Source organism: Anser brachyrhynchus, assembly GCF_964034855.1.
Source record: "Anser brachyrhynchus genome assembly, chromosome: 2".
NCBI lineage: Eukaryota > Metazoa > Chordata > Aves > Anseriformes > Anatidae > Anser > Anser brachyrhynchus.
The window spans coordinates 130,996,127-131,014,034 of NC_137695.1; the positions used below are offsets into that span (position 1 = coordinate 130,996,127).

Here is a 17,908-nt window from a genome sequence, read left to right on the forward strand (position 1 = left end):
TTCCTTGGAAAATCAGTGGAAGCACGGACGCTGTTCCTATAAAGAGTATTAGATTCTAGGCAACTTATAGCAGAAAATAAAGCTTCACTAATTTTGTCTTTTCACCCACATTTTGGATGACTCACATACTTCCTACCTTAGTTAGGTAGGACTCTCTCATGACCCAAGTCCTCCAGACAACTCTCTGACTTGCCCACATAAGCTACTCACCCTCTGAGTAAGCTCATGCATGCACTGTGCTTCATTTTGTACAGCAGTCAAAAGAGAATGAGAATCTACGAACTTCTCAAGGGCTAATGAATGTCTTAGAAAGGACCCCCTCTTACTACAAACTGTTTAATGTCTTCTGGAATAAGAGTTCTCCTGTGGCAATGGTAGGGAAAGATATGCAAAGACAGTTTCTAAAATATGTCTGTTTCACCCCATATTAGCTACTTTGTCCATCATACCATAAAATAAGATAATACTTACAAGCCCTGACAAAAACACTGTGTGGCAAATATAGGTCATTCTTTGGGATTTGTATGAGAGGATAAAGCAACATAAATAACAAGGTAGCACATCGTTTTGAGTGTTTGGACCTCATAAATTCATGTGCACCTCTTGAAACAGTGCAGTGCTTACCCTGTGAAAACCTGTTTAAGTCACAAACAAGGAATTGCGCAGAATGCAGCACTTGTTGTCAAACTGGAGATGTGTTTTACTTTTTGAAGAATTAACTTTGCCTCTCAAAAAACAGATGTGGATCTGCAAAATTACTTAAGGATAAGTTTCTTTCCTTTTCTTTCCCGTTAATCACAATCTGATTACATAGCAATTATTGTAGTTAAACCTGGACCCTTTTCATGGATGCTTCAAAGAGGAATGTATGGATTATAGTGAAATGACTGTGGCATTATGAACATGTAAGGAATGTTTTAATTGGACATTGTTAATAACTGCTGCAAATGTTTTGTATGATGTTAGCATTATTTGGTCTTGATCATTCATGTTTTCATCCCTAAGAGAATACTGAATTAATTTTTGGTGTTGAAACAGTATCTCAGTTTTTATTATTCCAAGAAAAACTGGTAGTGTTTTAACACCCAGAAATAAATATGTCCTCAGAGGAAAATAATTTTAGTTATAGTTTTAAACCTTTGTATTTTGACAGTAACTTAAAACAAAGAAACAAACACAATTTAAAATTAACTGGAAACATAGAAAAGAACAAAATAATATTTAAGAGGTGTGGTCGTTCATTTGATCTTTTCATGGCTAGTAAAGGATCTGACCTTAATATTCACTAATATCAACCCGAATTTGTTCCTTAATCTTAGTAAATTATGAATCAAGCTCCAAATATGCCATTCAGGATCTCACAGTTGAAAAGCTGAGTCACTGTGAAAGGGAAACGTTTAGAGTCTCTAGAGTAAATAAAATAGGGCACATGCTATGGCATTGCAGATAACATCTTTTTATCTAGATGCTACCTCGTAACATGCCCTAAAATAGGAAGTATATTGCTGCTAATCTGGAACTGTGCTAAACCTAAAGTCAAGGAGATGATGTATGGGTTGTATTTAGGAATCTGTGGAGATGACGGAAAAGATTACTTATCACTATTTTAATCCGTCCACAAAAAACATAAAAAAATAAAAATAAAAATCCATGTTTAGCAGAGTTTCTTTATCAGCCCTGTTGGAGAGATTTGCAAATGACTCACCTGAAGAACCTTGATGCCGATTTGTTTTGTGATGTATATTTTCAAGCGTGCCCCCAGTGGCCCAGCACTCAGAGCGTTTGATGGAACCAGAAGAAAGTGCTGGGAGCAGCAGAGCTCAGCAGTGACCCCACATCGCTTAGGATTACTTAGGATTCTGGCAGAATAACCGAGGGAGGGTAGGAGCTGAAAGAGAGAACTCGATTCGTGCCAGTGCTAAAAAATGACTGACCTTTGAACAGTAAATCCACTGGTAGTTATATGTACTGGCACAGGCCTGAAGTAAGGATAACAATAAATGATGCCTGGTGATGACAGCTAAAGCCAGAGCCCTAAAGCATGTATCTCCCGAACAGAGCCAAGCAAATCATGAGCCTGTGCCTCTGATCAAAGGCCACCAAGAAAGTGCTGCAGCATTCCTTGGCAAGTTCGGGAGATCCCATGGCTATTTTTGACCACTACCATGTGGTGGCCAGCCAATATAGTTTGTGGATGGACAGATGATCACCTCTTGTTGCCAAAAAGCCTTAAGAGATTTGCAAACCTTCTCTTAAAGAGAGAAACCACAGCATTTCTAAGCTCTCTCCCCAGCAGTCACATCTCAGTGCAGGTTGAGCTGTGAAACAGTGTCCAGCAGGTGATGGGGCAAAGCCATCCACGCACCCAGAAGAAGGATCCTGTCAAGGCCGTGAAGGTGCCTTTGGCATGGATGAAGTCCAGTTCTGAGCACAGACATGCTGTTTTGCAGTGTCTCAGGCAACCATGAAAACATAAATTTGAGGGGTGCTTTAGGGAGAGCTGAAGCCCCTTTGAGTAACACTCTTCTGTCAGCAGAAAATCAATTGTGTGGAAATTGTGCCAGCTGAGCATCCCTCTTAGCATTCTGAAACATAATGTCACGTAGGAGGATGCCAGAGAAGTAGTGAGAAAACAAAAGAAACTGCAAGACAGGGCCTTGCAAGTCTCCAGTGGAAATGGTTTTCATATCGAATGACATAAGTGTCAAACATGAGTCACTGCTGCCATTTCTGCCTGCCCAAAAGAGGGAAATGTATACTCTGTGGTCAAGGCAGAGCGGGATAGGATGATAGATATTATGCAGTTGGACGCCAGTGCAAACGAGCTGCTGGGGCTCAATAAAGGTGTCTGTCTATAAGGCACATCACATTTCCATAGCACCCCATGAAGGACTGGAAACAGAGTCTCATAGCCAGTGTGAGTTTACCAACATTTCAGGGACAGAAAGCAATAGTCACGGAAAGCTCTCCTGAAGCACTGCCCACACTCGGTAGCTGTGGTGATTAATACCAGGCTGTTGTTTTAAAAAACAGGATTGGAACAAGAAAAATGTAGTTCTACTTCATTTTCCTTTTTAATTCGTTGCCAAGTGCAGGTTATGACTGACAGTTTGATGCAAAGAAAAGTTTAGATTGGGGTGTTATTATCTAGACATAAAAAAGATGAAGGAGAAGCACCTGCAGAAGTGTGTACATGTAATACGTGCCTTTTCTTTTTGGGAGCATGGTCTTACACAAAGTTGGCTGCTTAAACTACGAGCACAGTCGGCCGGTCCTCAGCCATTACAATATTTTTAGCAAGACTCCACCAGTTTACAAACACCAAGAACCTGGCTGATTTTCTGCCTTGGAATCCCACTTTGTTGTCTGTGAGATTTGCCTTCGGTTTACTCAAGTTCAGTGTACTTCAGTAACTCAGTCAACAGAGGGAAGTAGATGGCAAACATTCCCTCCCAGGACGATGCCTTACTTTCTGTCAGTTTGGTGATACGAAAGCCAGCACTGATGCAAATCTTCCAGCCAGCACTTCTGTGCTTTGCCATCAGGTTTCCACTCTAGTCAAGGCATCACTACCTCTTAAAATTCAAAGTGGCATGACTCTTTCTCCACACCAGTAGTGTACATGGTTCAAATCATGCCTCACTTCTTCAATGATTCATCCAGAATGAAGCATCTGTTAGGGGAAAAAAAAAAAAGAAAAAAAAAAGTCATACTGATCCTTCCCTGCTCCTCTGGACACCTTAGAGGCAAGTGTGTCTTTAACCTTTAAGTTCACACAGTGTCATCCCCTGTGTGTCACGCACAGGCTGTGTTATCTCTGAGATTATAAGAGAAAGTTCAGGGGCCAGGAGGGAGGATTTGCAGGGATGCCCACAACTGCTGTTACTTTTTATGTATGCTTGCTCGTAAGCCAGCAGGGCTCTGCTAATTCAGTGCGTTTGCCATGATTTACTTTTCAGACTGGCCTTTGCAGAAAAATATTCCCATTCTTAATTAATTCAAACCTGATAATGGTGACTATTTCACCAGCAGAAACATAGCCTCTCATTTGGAAAAAAGCATTTGCAGGAGCATAGCATTCTTGCTCCACAGAGTTGCCAGTACAGCTCTGGGACAGAAAGACGCTTTCCAACACTAGATTACTTTCTGGAAGGGAAATTTCCCTGCTCAGTTATATAATAATTGTTTTGCAGTTTTGACCACGTAACACTTGATCTCACAGGTCTTAGGAAGAAAAGGCATTCTTGGACTGCTACAAGAATCTCGCCTCCACAAAAACAGCAGGGCGAAACTTCCAATTATTATGGGTTGTGCCAAGACTCTGCACAGGTTTTTTTTTTGGTTTGTTTTGGGTTTTTAAGGAAATCCTCTTTCCCTGGTGCCCTATGTGTTAGAACTGAGCTCAGCCACAGTTGCTGGCCTTAGAGAGGGACAGGAAGGAAAACCAAACAGAGCCAGCCCCCTGTGCCTCAACCTGCAGAAAGCCACTGAGACTTCAGGAGACAATACATGCTATAAAGTCCTTTTTTGGAACAAAAGCACTCTCGTTGCACTCTCCTTCTCTGTTAAATCAACAGAGTTGTAAAAGTTATTTCTATAGAAGCCTATTTTTTCTCTCTCTCATAAAATTGTATGCAAGTGTTACCCAAACAGCTCCACTGCTATTGTAGAGCCAACACCCCCGCCCCCAAATGGCGCTACTTTGCTCCCATGGGCCACCCAAATAAACACAGCAATTGCTCTGCTGCCTCACAGGCTTCCTCCTCCAGTCTTGTGAAAGCCAGAGCATAAACCAAAACTGTTCCAGAGACACTAATCTGTACTGTGTTTTCTGTATACTCCCTAAGGAAAGACATAATTGACATAGTTTTGTATGTCCTCCAGAAAAGAGTTTTCCTTCCTACCCAAAAGAGATTCAGCCTTTCTCTCTTTACTGAAGATCCCTAAACAGGTCTCCTGTATAAATTACATCTTTTGTCCTGACGCTATCATGAGGGGCCATTTGCCCAAGTTTATAAGGGCTCTTTGTTCACTTCTTGAATAGGTTCTTGCCATCGCTGCAAGATACAGATTGGCCATTTGAGGCAACTGAGCCATGTGTAGGCACAAATGCTTTGCCAAAGCATCTAGCTGTTTATCTAGTGCTACATATTTCTGATTATTGCTGGTATCTGGCAGTAGAGCTAGAGAGGCAGCAGAAGGGAAACAAGCAATTAGTCAGGAAAAATAAATGCTAAAACAGTACTGCTTATATCCAGAGAATATAGTAAGAGCACAGACGTGTCTGCAGCAGGTCAGGCTCCAGGCCACCTTGTGCAAAAGGAGAGCTGTTTTACTGCCAGCTTCTCATCTGGATAATTATGTTCATTTTGTAAATAGAGGCAACCCCAGTCTTAATAAGGGTCCAGTCCGAGCTATAGTGATCCTACCTCACATGTCCCCCACTTCTCATGTCCAAGTTTCTGATGAATCACATAGGGCTGCTAACCACCATTTCTAGCAAATGAGAAGTATTGAGGGGAGCCTCCTCTCCCTTCAAGCACGAACTTTTCCTCAACCTTATCCTCTTTCCACAGTCCCAACCAGTTTCCTTTCATGTCTTTAACTCCTTCCCAAAGCTGCACTGTAACTGTGGACTCCACCTCCTTGACATTTTTTCACTGCAAGGTTTCCCATTGGGATCCCGCCTTGCACCTCATGTTCCTACCATGACGCAGTCGCACACTGGCAATCTGTGCCATCCTAACAGAGCCTTCAGCTGTGCATCCTGCACCATCACCCCCACACAGAGCTCCTTAGACAGATATTTTCCTTCCCTCCAGACCCACTTTGCTCTAGGTCTGGTCCACATGAAGATAACCCTCATATGTCACCAATTACCCCTTCCAGCTGAAGGGGTCTAAGTAGAAAATCCAAGACCTTCAGCCCTACTAATGTATCGTATGCATGATGATCTGAGCCCTCTTTTGGGAAGCTGTGCCTTCAAATAATTTTTTTAAGACCTAGCACATAATACAAAGATGAGGATGTTAAAAACACAGTGTTGAGTTGTGAAGTCAAATACACAAAAATGCATCTAAGGGAGTGTTAATTTTGCCTAAGAACTCTGTTTCATTCCAACTACAGGCTGGATTTTCTTTCATCAGGGAGTAGTGAAGGGGTCTAGTTATTGCTGAAATAGATGAAGGTGTTTGGAGACTTTGGAGTGTGAAATACAGAAATACAGCCCACTCTGTTAAGGGGATTGAAGCGAGCTGGGGGAACTGGATTCTTTTATTCCTTCCATTTGCGTAAGTGGTTTGGGATACTAGGAAAAGGCTTTCTAAAGGTTGCTGGTGTTCTTCATTGCCTAGAACTCTGACATGGGAACTAACTCAGTCTGATGTGAAGAAGTACTCATCATCCATGGCTTCCAGAAAGTCAAAAGCCATTGTGCTTTGAGTCCAGGAAATCTTGCTTAAGTGCTGAAAGAAGAAAAAGAAAAAAAAAAAAAAAGACAACAGGTCCATGCACCTCAGCCAAGCACTTCAACTAGCTGTTTTGTTTTCACCTTTCTGAGTCCCAGAACTACACCTCCACAGGACATTGCAAAGATCACCTGACTCTGGAGGAGCGAATAAAACACTGCTGAAACTGAAAAGCCTTGGTGATAGGGAGAAGGAGGATTAATAAGAAAAATCCCCTTTTTAGTCAGATTTAAATATAAAAAAGTGTCTGAAATTTTCTGCTGTGCCCTACCTGGTCCCCTCAAATACAATTCGTTCTGCAACTTCTGCAGTCGTTCAACAAAGTGGGACTAGATGCTGAGTATGGGCTGCGTATACAAATTTGTCTTCATTATCTCTCACTGTTCCCTAGGATTAACAGCATTGTTGCAACAGTTTGTCTGCTGCAAATGAGTGAGGAGCAGATACTGTCACCAGAAAATTAAATACGAGGTGGCACTAGCCCCTGGCAAAGTCTTCTTTAGCCTTTTGCAGTCAGAAGCTTCAGACATAGTTATTAAAGGAACCTTGTTTGGGGTGTGTCAAATGCAATCTCATAAAAATCTCCCTTCTGATGGGAGTTTGGGGATATAAAAGTTAATGCAATGCAGATAGCTGAGCTGAATAGGCTGTGTCCCAACAGACTTTGGTATAAAAGTATTTCATTATATAAAGCTTGAATCACAGCTTTCTCAGCAACTGTTTGATACAGACTGGGTTTCTATTTCATGGAAGGCAATGAAAATAATATGGAGGAAAGGCTGCACTTCCTAGCATAGGAACTGGCAATAAGAGGGGATTCTTTTTCTTTCTTCTTTTTTTTTTTTCACTTGAAAGCATACAGCCAAAATGAAAGCTAATGAACAATTTCATTACAGCTCCCTTTTTGCTTAAAAAATGCATAAAGTCAGACTGTCTGGCTAGCACATTATGAGGATATTAATGCTGTGTAAAACAGAAAAAAAGAAAAGCAGGGATTTTTCTAACCGGAAACCTGATGCGTCACTCCTTCAGCTTTGTCCCTGGGGGCAGACCATGGGAATTCCCAGTATTGGGCCCCTGTGGCTCTCGGCCAGCTCTGTCACTGAAGCTGTGCTTTCAGCCTGCGATGTTGCTGTGCTGCCGGGGCGGAAAATGAGGCCTCGGTTTGTTAACGGGCAAGATGAGGGCATTCCTGAGGGGCTGCACAGGGAGTCCCACAGACCTCTGTCAGCACCGTGGAAAAGCAGGGAGCCTTCTTCCTTCCCAGAGAGGAGATAAAAACTGGACAAATGTTGCCTAAACCAACAACAACCCACAGATTTTTATAGCTCTGTAACAGATTTTGCTTGAACTTCTTTCAGTGCATGTCTGGCTTGCGGCTGGCTGGGCCAAGGGGAGTATGTGGGGTTTCAAACCTCTCTTTCGCAACAGGCGAGGGAGTGACAGCAACTTGGCCTCAGATCTGCAATCACGCCTGTCGGTGCGCTTGTTTGATTTGGTGCCCCAAGTCTTGGGACACAGCGGTCCAGCCCCTGGCTTCAGGTTGGGGCTGCACCTGCCTCTTGCTCAACTCATATGGGTTGATGTGGTGAAAAAACACACACTGTGTAGTCATAACTGCAGTACCTCGGAACCAAAATGTAAGGGAAGGGTCTGTTTTCCAAAGAGCTGCTCTTCTGCATGCCCTTTACAACACCGCTGACTGATGCATCTTACCCCCTTCCCCACCAAATGTGAAGGGTATTTGTTTTTGTCCAGCAGGTATGCACACCCTTCACATCCCCATCAATGCAAATTCTTAAGAGGGTAAAGTTTAATCATTCTTATTCCTCGTGCTGCATTTGGGAAGAAAAAGAGTACTTTTGTCATTGTATGCTCCAAAAAACAAGTCTCTAAGGAGCCCAAACTTCCTGTTACCAATGCCTTAAACTTTGCCCCACCTTTGTGAAGCACAAGCAACTCATGGAAGAATGTCATCCACTCTAACAATTGATTTTCTTCTGTACGATAACGTCAGACCTTTTAAATAAAAGGCTGACCCGTCTCCTTCTAAAATAATTCGTCTGTTTTATGGAGTGTTGTTCTGATTATATACAATTCCCACAAGAAGGGAAGTACCTTTAAAATAAGGACTATTCAGTACTAGTACAGGATTTCCTCTTGTTGTTGATAATTTCCTCTTAACAGAAGACGCAATGAATCCCAGAGAAATTCAAAGGGGCAATCTACAGACAGTTAGGCATCGACATTATACAGGGAACATTGTTCAATCAAATTGATGTTTCCCTTATGAAGTAAAAAATAGATCTGCCTGCTGTGTAGCATGTGAAAGAGTTCCTACAGCACCCACTTCAGTTCCCTTCGCTACTTTTTCAAATCACCATAAAATCCCACAAGATTTTACATAACCATCACTGAACAACAATAGATGACAATTATTTTCATTTCATCTTTTGATATTGAAATTCAGTCCCTGAAATGGCCTCTCTGATAAAGAAGACAGGCTTGGTGATAATAGGAACCAGTATTACAAAGTTATTATCTGCACTATAAATAGCCTACATATAATGCAAAGCAAGTCGGGAATTCTTGGTGCTCTCTGCTAGAAGTAGAGAGAAGTGGCTCCATACTCACTTTCACTAGGTCTAGGTTTTCTCTACCAGAACATGCACCTGCCCTATTCATTTCATGGTGAAGGAGACCTCACACCTATGTCAATGACTAACACACGCCCCAAAACAATGTACCAAAATTCGGGAGCTAAGCAGCTACGACTGAGAAATTCATGGAAATGGCTGCCAGTCATTCGGAGATTACATCAGTTATCCCGATATATCAAATTCTCCATCATGTTGGGCCACAAGCCCCCTCTCATTCACAGGCCACACTTTAATTCCTTCACCCCCTGATGCTCATTTGACCAGGCTGTACAAACACAACCAGCAAATCATGCTGCGATGCATTCTTGCAGTAGATCACCCAAGCCCTGATTCCTCCCTAGCTGGGGAGATGACTCATCAGAGTAGACGAAGATATCCACACATATTTGTTCCATCACCTTACTGTTTTTAAATTATGTGCCTCAATTTTTGTGTGTTGCTCATCTGGTTCTGGCTGACTGAGCAAAACTGAGATTTACTAAGATTATTGCCTTCCCCTTTCCAAATCATTTACGTACTTGCATACAGCTTATTTTGTCATTTGACGACAGTTATTTCCGTATCTTTGCAACAGGCAATGCAAACAATGCAACTCTTCATTCATCTGCTCACAACCTTAGCTTTCCTCTGATCCACATTAGCCTTCCTTCCTGCTCTTTGCCATTCTCTTCACAGAGCTGTTCCACCAACTTTTCTGCTCCAACATCCTTTCTTCTGTGAAAGCAGGGCAAGACGGAGAAATGCACGCGCCACCAGCATTTAACCCATTACTACTGTCTGTTCCTGGATATTACAGCTTACCTTGGGGCCCATACAAGCTGCCTGGAAAACTCCAGGAAGACTTCCCAACGCAGAGAGAAGAGAGTGGTCTGCAGAGGTTTCCCCGTGCTGAGGCTGCCCTGACAAGCAGAAGCATGGCAGATATGCAGAACTGGCTCCAGCTATCTCCTCTTCTTTTCCAGGAGGCTTCTCCTGAAGAAAGAAGCCTGATAAAAGCCTCTGAAAAGGTCCAAGCAATGGAACGTGGTTAAGGGCTCTCAAAGCAGGGCAGAATGCCCCTAGTGCTCAGATGTTTTGAGCACTTAGAGAAGCCCCATGTGCATCATAGAGCTGTGTTACACGATATATTGAAGAACAAGACACAGCTGGAAGAGAACCTCTGTCTATGAACTCTGGGGTCCTGGGAAGGCTTGGGCAGGCTGCAGACAGCATGGGTCAAAACAAGGCAGTTTGGTCAACTGCTTCATGCTGTATGATTAATTAGTAGAATTTGCTGAAGAAAAAATTACATGGGATGAGGTGGAATAAGAGAGAACAACGTGAAATACCCAAGTACTTCCTTAATAAAGGCTTTCTCCAGATGAATTCTTCAGACTCCCAAAAGACACCTTCAAATTTCGGTATCTTGCTTGGCACCGGCATTTCAACATTTATTACTGCAGTCAAGCTACTATATTGCAAGCATGAGTCAGTGCCTGCATCTTCTGGCCCCAGAAGAAAGGGCCTGTTCTCATTTTTATTTATAAGCTGGGCAAGTGGAAGGAGAGGCATTCGGTTACTGGCAAAGCATGCGCTGCTCTACGGGGCCAGGTAGACCGGTTAATACATGGGCACGCTCACACCTCGTGTGCTGAGTCACCTGGCAAGCACCACAGCCCGTCTCTGCAACCTTTCATGTAAGGCCTCAGAAAAGGGCTTTGTAAATCGTTTTTGTTGCCTTCCAGCACAAAGCCAATGACCTGCACATTATTCACTGCAGGCTTCAGCTCAGTGTGGAGTATATTGTGATCCAAACCGGGAGTTTCTGGCAAGAAATGCTTGTGAATAGGCACACAATATAAAACAGGAAGAAGGGTTTCAGTTTATCTGCGCTCACTTGGGCTTGTTTGTTTCTCGGAAAAACGTGGGCTTCCCACCACTAAGTAATAGTCTGGAAAGGCTCCTGTCACCTGGGGACTCGCATGCTGATGTGTGAGTGAAGAGGGCAATAGTCAGGATTCATGTATTTTATCATGATCCTAATAAACTGTGTCACGCTGCGAGTGTAAGGCGGGAGCGCTGAACAGAAACAGGCCTAAGAACTAGTGACAGCTTCTTTCCAAAAGCAAAAAATATCACTTTGATGAGCTATTCCTTTACGCCAAATCAGAGTGGATTTCCAAAGGTTTGTATCTGGTTTTATGCAGTATTTCCAGCTTCTTAAATTTATCCTGCACTTGAATCCAGCTTCCTCAAGAAAGGAAGACAATATTTGCTTATATAAAATACCATGTCGTCTTACATCCCACACAAAATGCTAGCCTGAGGATTTCCGGACAGACAGGGTTCATCCAAAGAGATTTAAGGTAGTTGGGGGTCATGGGATCAACTCACATCTGCATTTCCTTTCTTCTCCACTACCTCTCTGGTTAAGCTTTTGCTCCTGAATTGCCTTTTTTTTTTTTTTTGCACTAGGGTAAACAAGTAAATATTTTGGGCTCAGGAGCTATCCGCTGCCTATGGGAGCAAGCTTATCTTGCCTTTCTCAGTCTGTCTGCAGAAAGCTAGCATTCTACAGGAAATAAAAATAGCAGAATGTCTCAGAACTGCAGTTTTTGAGAAACAACAGCATTTGTCATTTAAACAGAAAATTTCCAGCTACCACTGTCTCCTGAAGAAAGGAGAACAAGCAATGCCATTGCTTTTTCCCTGCTGACAAAACGGATATCATTAAGCGATTGCCAAGCATGAAATACTGAGTTAGCAGCACAAGTTGCTGTATAGCCCTGGACTTGTTTTTTTCAGTCTCTAAAAGTTAACATAGTTTTACTGCACAAGTTCAGTAAGATTGGTACTTGTCTTTAATACTTTTGCCATTGGGAATGGAAAGAGAAGACTGCATGTGGATAAACACCAGCAGCTAAACATTTATTGTGATCTGCTTCTGAACTTTGCTCAAGATTAGGACAGTGGGACAGACATAGTTATAGGGGTCTTCCTAAATAAAAGAGCCAGCTATTTAGAAGCAGGCAAAGTCATCTGAATGTCAGTGAAATAACCATTAAAAAGCTGAGAAGCATTGCCATTTATTAGAAGATCTAAAGTATAGTTGCATGCACTATAGCAATCTTCTACGCTGGAGTTGTTAATTTAATATAAAAGCCTATTAGGGACAGGGCAGAGCATAATTAAACAGGAGACAATACACACCGCGAAGAGGAAACTAGATTTGGAATTTTACAGCCTCTTGTTTCGTGTTTATACACGAAATACTATTTGCTATAATCTCTCCTCAATAATACCTATGTATTTCTAGCTGCCACAGTGTTCTGCATTTGTCCCAGGCAGCCTGGGACGGAAGGTAGAACAAGGATACACACCCGAATAACCTCCCACTCTTTCCAGCCTCATGGCAATCCTTCCGAGAAAGCCTAGCCCTCTCTCAGCCTCTCGTCAACGCCACTCCTTAATTGGCCCGAGAGCCCCTCTTTAAACAAAGCTCTCTTCTCCCACAGGGCCGAGCTCTTTCTGCTATTTTCTGGCAGAGCTAAATCCAGAGGAGGATACAGCGTGTACCAACACAAGTGTACTACAAATTCAAATGCACAGGAAAGAAGCGAGGTACTTCCAGGAGTTGTTGTTCCCCAGGTAGCGATTTGCAGGTAGGATGGATCCATCCACTCACGCCTCTTTCAAGGAGAAAACCTTCCGTCTGCGTTTAGGGCTGTCTGGTTGTTGCTTCAAAAAAGCAGCACACCATGCTGGTAACACTGCTCAGTGACAAACACAGGACCTGTCAGAGATTGTGGGTACATCTGAACACAACTAGGCTGCCAAGTACAGACCTGTGTTACAGAGCTACAGGACAATTAAAGATTTCATGAGTTTGACCAGAAAGGCCTCCACGTTGGTAAAGATGATCGCTTTTTAATATTAAGATGAAGCAGTAAGAATATTTATTGCTGTGCAGCTTCAGCCTCCTCTTTAGCAGTAACCCAGGTCTCCTCACCCTCTGCCCGCACACGGCCATGCAGGTGGAAGTAACACACAAAACGCATCCTTAACTTTCACTCCCTGGGCTGTTACTCTGAGGCACAGTGGCTCTTTATGCTACACTCAGCTAGTGTAGGTTATACACCGTAATACACGAGCGAGGAAAAAGTAAACACATATACCCACAGAGACACTCAATAGCAACTCTTCAACATTGCCCGTGATAGCAGAGGCACAGAATTGTCCACTGATATATATGTATCAGACAAACATGTCATTTAAAATACTTTGTTCTTTCTCCTTTATTTAGCCACAACACAAATACAAGAGCAGTCAAACTCAGTCCAGTGGAACTCACTAGATAAACCTGTTCAGATTAAGATTCTCAGGAAAACAAAATACACACACACACACACACTCACACACACAAAAATGCAGCAGCGCCCTTACAAAATGAGGAGTGGCACTGAACTGCACCTAAAAGTAAAATACAACCAAAAAAAAAAAAAAACCACCAGTTAGGATACATTTGTTAAGCAATAAGGTTGGGCACTGAACAGGTTCCCACTGTACGATCCCATTGGCTATTTAAATACCAGCATAACTTTTTTCAGGTGCGAATTTGGAGCTCACAGAGGGAAAGAGCCTGATTTCAGTTACCCAAGAACACAGGGTAACAGAACAATCGCTCCACTGTAACTCAGAGCAGAATCTGGCCCTGTAAAATGAATATGCATGTGACCTGCTCTGGCTGGAAGACTACCGTGGGTGACAATTTTTTTTTTCCCCTTCACATCTCCCGCAACGAAACCCACCACCAGTGTAGTTTGTAATTTCACTTTTGCACCCTCCACATTTCAGAGTTTGCTCTAAAGCACATGCTGCTCTTTTGGGTGGAAGAACTAATGTAGTGATTCTGTGATGCAAATAAATGTCCACTAGGGACTAGAATAAGACCACCGAATATACCAAATCACTGCAGAACAAATAGAAATCGGGCTCTTAGATAAAGCTGGTCAAGCTGGTCCATCTGATTTGTCAACGCTTTGTTCAGAAATATAAGACTCCAATATAGTTTACAAAAAGAGTAATTCGTTACAGAACATCTCAATGTCAAAATACTAACAAAAACACAGCTTGTTAAGGCTGAGAAGAGTGGTCTTGGTAAAATTAATAACTAAACTAAGCTGTTGCTAACAATAACAGGTGATATCTCTTCATAAAAAGGCGGTCTGATGTACTCAGGAAAAATGGAACATTGGAAACAAGCTGTTTACAAAAGTGATTTAAATGCTCAGAACAGATCTAACACAAGTGTTAACATCCACTATTGTAATTTTATTTTCGGATAACTTCAGCAACTATTTAAAAAAAAAAAAAAAGCTAATACAAAAATGTAGAAAACAAACAAAAAAAATCCAAAGAGACGGTTTTTAGACAAACTTATTTAAGTTGAAGCTGTACCTTTGTCCCAGTTATTAAAAACTTCAATTTTAAGCGTGGCACAACCCAGCTCAGCTAGGTTTGCAGGCTTCCCCACCCTTACTAAAGGGTTAGTCCTTAGAAGGCTCCGATCTCAGTCCCCCACGGTCTGTACGGTTTGCCGAGGTTCGCTGACTGCGTTGGTGCAGACGGGCTCAGCATGTTGGGAGACAGCAGATGGAACGAGCCAAAGGAAAAGGGGAACGCAGACAGAGATGCCATGGAGGAGAGAAGAGGAGGAGACAGTTTGGTCGTGGATGTGACCACGGGGAGCACTGGTCCGACGCTGCCATTTGGGGGCACTCTGAGTGAGGAAGTTTCAGCGTGTGGGGCGGCGATTCTGCTCTGGTGATGCGGTTCTGTGGAAGACGCCGTAGTACTGGTGTTACCATGCCCGTTTTGAGGCAGCAGCAACGGGTGAGATATATGAGGGTGATGTCCAAAGGCACTGCCCCAAGGAATGTGTCCAATGCCAGCGTGTGCGCTGCTCGCCGCTTCCCGCTGAGAGGCGTAGTTATTGAGATGAGACACGAGTCGAACCCGCAGAGGGTCAGAGGCATCCAGACCCTCTATAATACTAAGGTATCGAGCTACTTCAGCCAGGCATTCTCGAAACCCTAAGCTCCGGTAGTCCATAGCCAAAGCATGAGCATCAAAATAACCTATGAGAAAAGAATGGAGTCTTAAGATGCTGTTTTCTAGTCCTTGTCTACACGTTGCCTCCCCACTCCACCCTGCCCTATGAAGCATATTTCACTTGGATGTGGTTAGTATTCCCAACCATAGATTAGCTGCCAAACTCCTTTCTATTTCTTTTTGTTGTTGCTTTTGTTTTTAGGGGGGGGCTAACAACCTTTTCTTTCATATCTGTGCTGTGATGCTGCAAGTCCCAAGACCGGTCATAGACTGCCATTTTTAAACTGAAATTGCATGCTACCACTGGGAGGAAAGTACTTTTGTTCTTTTCACGTCTCCCAGTGCAAGCAAAACCACAGCACAGTAGAATTCGTTAGAAACACAAGTCCCAGCTTAGAGAGGGTATTTTTGCAGGCAAGTCATTTATTCGCTGCAAAGCACATTTCACCATTTTTGCTCATTTTCTGCACTACTCGTTGAAAGCTGTATTTTTTCCAGCTTCTGCTCTGAAATTTCAGAATGCTAGGGAAACAAACATTTGACAACAGCAAGAAATATGTGTTTTCTGAGTTGCCAACAGTTCGCCTCACAGGGCTGACATGTTGCTAGACTTGCAACTGTTCTCCCCTAGAACAAGCCGAAGCTAGTGCTGTAAAACGTTTGGGCTGTAAATCTTCCCAAGAAGAAGAAAGCCCTAAAGCCCTGGCAAAACCCGACAGACTTCCCATCCACTTTCCCCAGGAGCTCCTGCACGCTCGGGGCCGCGCTCCTCCCGTGGCCGGCTGTCAGCACAGACACCGTACCTTTCCCTCCCGCCGTGTGCAGCATTTTCAGGTGGTCGACGGTCATCTGCAGGATCTCCGCCTTCTCCAGCTTGGCCGATCCCTAGGAGGGAAGGGGGAGCGGGAAACTTTCCAGGCAGGGCCGGGGACGCCCGAGCCCTTCCCGGAGCGGCTCGGGGAGGGCAGCCCGGGGCCGGGCCGGGAACCACCGACCTGCTTCTCGAAGGCGCTGGGCACCAGCCTCCTCAGCTCCGACAGGCTGTTGTTGATGCGGTCGCGGCGGCGCTTCTCGATGATCTGCGGGGCAGAGCGGCGGGGGTGAGGGGCTGCGGGGAGGGGGCAGCCCGTCCCGCCGGCGGGCGCTCCTCCCTCACTCCCTCCATCCCTCACTCACCCCTCGGCGCCTCTTCCTGGCCAGGATCTGCGAGGTGGCGGACGGCGACACGGAGCCCGGCGGCGAGCCCGGCGTCCTGCGGGGAGCGGCGGGGCTGAGCGGCGGGGGCAGAGGGCAGGGGGGGAGAGCGGGCAGCGCAGGACAGGGACCCCCCCCCACACACGGCCCCCCTCCTTCCCTCCTCACCCGTTCTCATCCGCGCTCTCCTTCTCCACCTCGACGGCCTCGTCCAGCTCCTCGCTGTCGGACGAGCTGGACTCGGGGTGCGCCCGCTTCATGGCGGCGGCGGCGGCGGGGCGAGGGCGGCCGCTGGGCAGGCGGCGGGCGGCGCGCGGCACGAGGGCGCGCGGCAGCAGGGGGCCCGGCGCGCGCCCCGCGCCCGTCTCCCCCATGGCGGCCCCGCGCCGCGCCCCTCGAGCCGCCGCGGGCGGGACGCGGCCAGCAGCAGCAGCAGCAGCAGCAGCAGCAGGAGCAGCAGGAGCAGTAGGAGCAGCACCAGCAGTAGGAGCAGCACCAGCAGCAGCTGCAGCCGCCGCCCGCCGCCACGCGCGGCCCCCGCCTCACCCATTGGCCGCCGCCGCGCCGCGCTCGGCCAATAGCCGCCCGCCCCAGCCGCCGCGGCACCGCCCACGCGGCGCGCGGCCGTGGGAAAGCTGCGGCGCGGCGTCGGTGGCGTCGTGGTGCGGTGTCGGGGTGCGGTGTCGGGGTGTCGGGGTGTCGGGGTGTCGGGGCGTGCATGGAGGCCGTAGATGAAGGCCCACCGGGCCTGGGTGTGTTCCCCGCACGCAGCCGCTGCCTCCTGTTGCGTCAAGCTGAGGGGCAGGCAGAAAGGGGACAATAATAAAAATAATAAAACAATAAAAGTAATAAAAGATAGTACTAAATAATAAAAAAAATAAAAAATAAAAATAGTACTAAATAATAAAAAATAAATAATAAATAAAAATAGTACTAAATAATAAAAAATAGTGAGTAATGATATTACTAACAAGCACAGGTGAAATGGGGCCATGCGGTTTGAGGCAGTTTCATCACAGTTGGGTTTTCACGCACACGAAGCCTTTCCAGCAGGGCCCTTTATCAAAGCTGGTCCCCTCGAGTGTCACGGCCGAAGGGCGGGAGGTGCCCGGTGTCACAGCAAAGAGCCACGAGCCCCTGGGACAGCATCCTTCAGCCTCCCAGCTGTTGAGGTCGAAGTCAGCACACGCTTGCTGCACATTTCAGGCAGCTGCCCGTATTTTTACCGAGCACCTCTTCTGGGAAGGGAGAAGGGAGCAAGGACTGGGCTACAGGCAGTAAGAGCTGCAGCTAAGAAGCCCAGAGCAGTGCTGCAGCTGCCTGTAAGCAGCTAACAGGGGGTGGTAGAAATATTCTGTTCCCACACTGCATTTTTCATAAGTCTGTCTGTTCTGCGGTGCTGTGTAATTAAGCTTGTGTCAGCACTTGCAGTGCATCCACCTTTCCAGCCTGTGTGTTTTTGCTGGAAAACAGCTGTCTGCACCTCTCGCTCACTTT

General features: G+C 45.2%; 1 protein-coding gene across 1 annotated transcript; it reads right to left on the minus strand.

Annotated features, from left to right (window-relative positions):
* Positions 1 to 13,373: 13,373 nt before the first annotated feature.
* On the minus strand, positions 13,374 to 16,919 carry HEY1 (hes related family bHLH transcription factor with YRPW motif 1). The gene is made up of 5 exons (XM_080578749.1): positions 16,580 to 16,919; positions 16,394 to 16,469; positions 16,213 to 16,296; positions 16,021 to 16,102; positions 13,374 to 15,243 (listed from the first exon to the last, which is right to left on the minus strand). The coding sequence occupies exons 1-5, from the start codon at positions 16,783 to 16,785 to the stop codon at positions 14,660 to 14,662; spliced, it is 1,032 nt and encodes a 343-aa protein (XP_080434875.1). The 5' UTR covers positions 16,786 to 16,919; the 3' UTR covers positions 13,374 to 14,659.
* Positions 16,920 to 17,908: the final 989 nt, after the last annotated feature.

Coding starts and splice junctions, on each gene's coding strand:
- HEY1 (XM_080578749.1), bottom strand. CDS start 16,785: ATGGGGGAGACGGGCGCGGGGCGCGCGCCGGGCCCCCTGCTGCCGCGC. Junction 16,103..16,212: donor CCAGCGCCTTCGAGAAGCAG/GTCGGTGGTTCC, acceptor CTTCCCTCCTAG/GGATCGGCCAAGCTGGAGAA. Junction 15,244..16,020: donor GCACACGGCGGGAGGGAAAG/GTACGGTGTCTG, acceptor CTTTTCTCATAG/GTTATTTTGATGCTCATGCT.